Source organism: Contarinia nasturtii, unplaced genomic scaffold (assembly GCF_009176525.2).
Source record: "Contarinia nasturtii isolate CC-2019 unplaced genomic scaffold, AAFC_CNas_1.1 Cnas_scaffold_2900, whole genome shotgun sequence".
NCBI classification, from domain to species: Eukaryota; Metazoa; Arthropoda; class Insecta; order Diptera; family Cecidomyiidae; genus Contarinia; species Contarinia nasturtii.
In genome coordinates, this window is record NW_022200217.1 from 783 (window position 1) to 3,344 (window position 2,562).

Below are 2,562 nucleotides of genomic sequence, written 5' to 3' on the forward strand. Positions count from 1 at the left end.
AATGAAGTGTGTAGCACACGTATCTAGGCTCACGCATACATTCAAAGCTATCAAATATTTTTATTCTATAGAAATATTAGCAAAAAATGAAAGTCTGTGTATGAATACAAATATTGATAATGAAAACTGAATACGTATAAAGTGATCTTTTCAAGTGTTGCCATTGCTTACTATACATTTTATAGCAGATTTTTCGAAATCATTACTTATACAAAGAAATCGAAAACGCTTAACATTTTGACATTAAAACGATGCGATAAGTCTTTATTCCATCCAACTTCTCATTTTTCATTTTTTTTGGTACAAAACAACATATTTTCGATATGTTGAAGATTTATTATGAAAATACGAATCAATTTCCGTTGAGAAACATAGAAAAATTATTGATCGACATTGAAAATAGCTGCTATGACCTTGTAGTTTTGTTGGAAATTTCATGGGAATCAAATGTCTCGTATCTGGGAAAAAGTGTGCTATCGTATATAGCAGAATTCGCGCAAAGTTTTATCCACTATCAAAATGGCCGAACATTGATTTTCATTCGAAAATCCATCAATTCAAATCAAATTGAAACGAGCATTCGTAAGAATATATTTATTTTAAATTTTTCACATTGACTTTATATTTAATATATATTCGACGATTCTATTCGACTCCATTTTATTATATCCTTTCATTTAGCGGACACAATTGCTCTAGCAATTCAATCAAAAACGAAAAACTCTTGGATGATCGTTGCTTCATATTTTCCGCCACATATGGCAAAACATAAATCGGCACTCACAGAACCATTTAATAAAATCAAATTGTTGTTAAACCAGAATAAGTATAGAATTTGGATCGGGGATTTTAACATTGATATGAAACATGAAAATGGTATGCCATATGAAACAACAAGGAACTCCAGAGTTCAAGCAAAAATTGCAAAGGAATATGTTGATATTTTTGCTACAAACGATTTAATTGAATACAATTTTAATGAAAATTGTGCTAAAAATGTTATCGATCACGTTGCTTCAAATGCGAATAATATTACAGTGCTTAAATTGGAACAACAACAAAAATTCGTAAATTCTCGGTCTGCAGATAAATTTCATGTCATTTTAGAATGTAACGTTGAAATCGAATAAATAAAAAAAATGATTCTTTTGTGACGTTCTTTTGAGTTTTTCAATTTGTATTATGATGATGTTGTTTAGTTTTTTTTCTATTAGATTGGTAATTTATTCCCGTTAAATACTTGTAAAACATTAAACTCTTTGAATGTAAGTAATTTTTGTATGAAAAGTATAAATCGGTTGAAAAAAAAAATAGAACCAGAAATCTAAACGTCCAATAATATGTTTACACTTCATCAGCCAAATAATAAAAAAGATGAATTTACAAGCATTCACATTTATCAATTATTTAACAAAAGAGAAGAAAAAAAAAACAAATTTAACATTACCATACTGATGCGATGTAAAATGTTTTATTCTCCTTCAACCAAATTCAATAAACAAACAAACATACAACCGTTCATTAATCTGAAATTGAATTGTTAACAAAAAAATTTCATTAATCTGAAAGAAGTATAAAAAATTCTAAGAAATGCTGACATTACGATTAAGTATAGAAAATATTTATTCTGACGAAATTCAAATAACAATATTGTTTTAAGATTATTGACCACATTTTTTCATGTGGACTTTTAGATTCGACTTTGACGACAAGTTGTCACCGCAAATAGTACACGAAAAATGTGTCCGTAATTCTGGATAATGGACACCCATATGATATTGTAATGACTCTTTACGAGTAAATCGAGCGCCGCAAATATCACAAATAAATTTTGCATTTTTCGGTCGTTCTATCAACAATTTGCTTGATTTTAGCATTGTTTTGATTTCGTCCGTAGTTTTTGTTTCATGTTTCCGTTTGATATGCGCCTTCAAATTAGCCTTATTCGAAAATAATCTATTGCATTCAGAACATTGTAGTTTATGCTTCTATTAGGAGGTAAAAAAAAATGAAAATTGAAAGAAACTGTGAAGGTAAATCATTTGAAATATATTACGCCTGTATTTGATCTGCTCTCTCTTTCTTGATCGTCCAAATATTGTCTAAATTCTTTGGCTTCTTTTTGTTGTGCCTGACAGAGCCTTTCAAAATAAATGTCTTCGTCTTGGTTCATTTTGCCTGGATATTCGAAAATAAGAAAAATCCTAATGTTCTACATATAATTCTTTTTTTCATAATTATAAGAAAAACTTACTTTGGTTGATTGTCAATTCAGATAATATTATGTACTTTGTTTTGTATTGATGCTACCAAAAATATTTGTAGCGTACGATTTGAGGTCAAAGTGAACGTTACATCAAAAATGTTGTAAATTATAGCAAAGTATAAAATCGGATCACTTTTATTTCGGTACAATTTCGTGTGTTTTAAATATGGTAATACTAAAATTTATTACATTTCATCGTTAACAGTCACAGAAGAAGCTATATTTTTATAAATGAATTTTTGTCGAATGTTATATGCTATCCGATTAATTTTCAATTGAATTGTTGTTAGAAAACC

At 28.5% G+C, this 2,562-nt stretch overlaps 1 protein-coding gene and 1 long non-coding RNA gene across 2 annotated transcripts; one reads left to right on the top strand and one right to left on the bottom strand.

Moving 5' to 3' along the window:
• Positions 1 to 261: 261 nt before the first annotated feature.
• LOC116349510 lies at positions 262 to 1,130 on the top strand. The gene is made up of 2 exons (XM_031780989.1): positions 262 to 582; positions 682 to 1,130. The coding sequence occupies exons 1-2, from the start codon at positions 324 to 326 to the stop codon at positions 1,128 to 1,130; spliced, it is 708 nt and encodes a 235-aa protein (XP_031636849.1). The 5' UTR covers positions 262 to 323.
• Positions 1,131 to 1,816: 686 nt separating this feature from the next.
• Positions 1,817 to 2,338, bottom strand: LOC116349511. Its single transcript, XR_004201923.1, has 3 exons — positions 2,255 to 2,338; positions 2,057 to 2,178; positions 1,817 to 1,988 (listed from the first exon to the last, which is right to left on the bottom strand). It is a non-coding gene; the product is annotated as an uncharacterized LOC116349511 (long non-coding RNA).
• Positions 2,339 to 2,562: the final 224 nt, after the last annotated feature.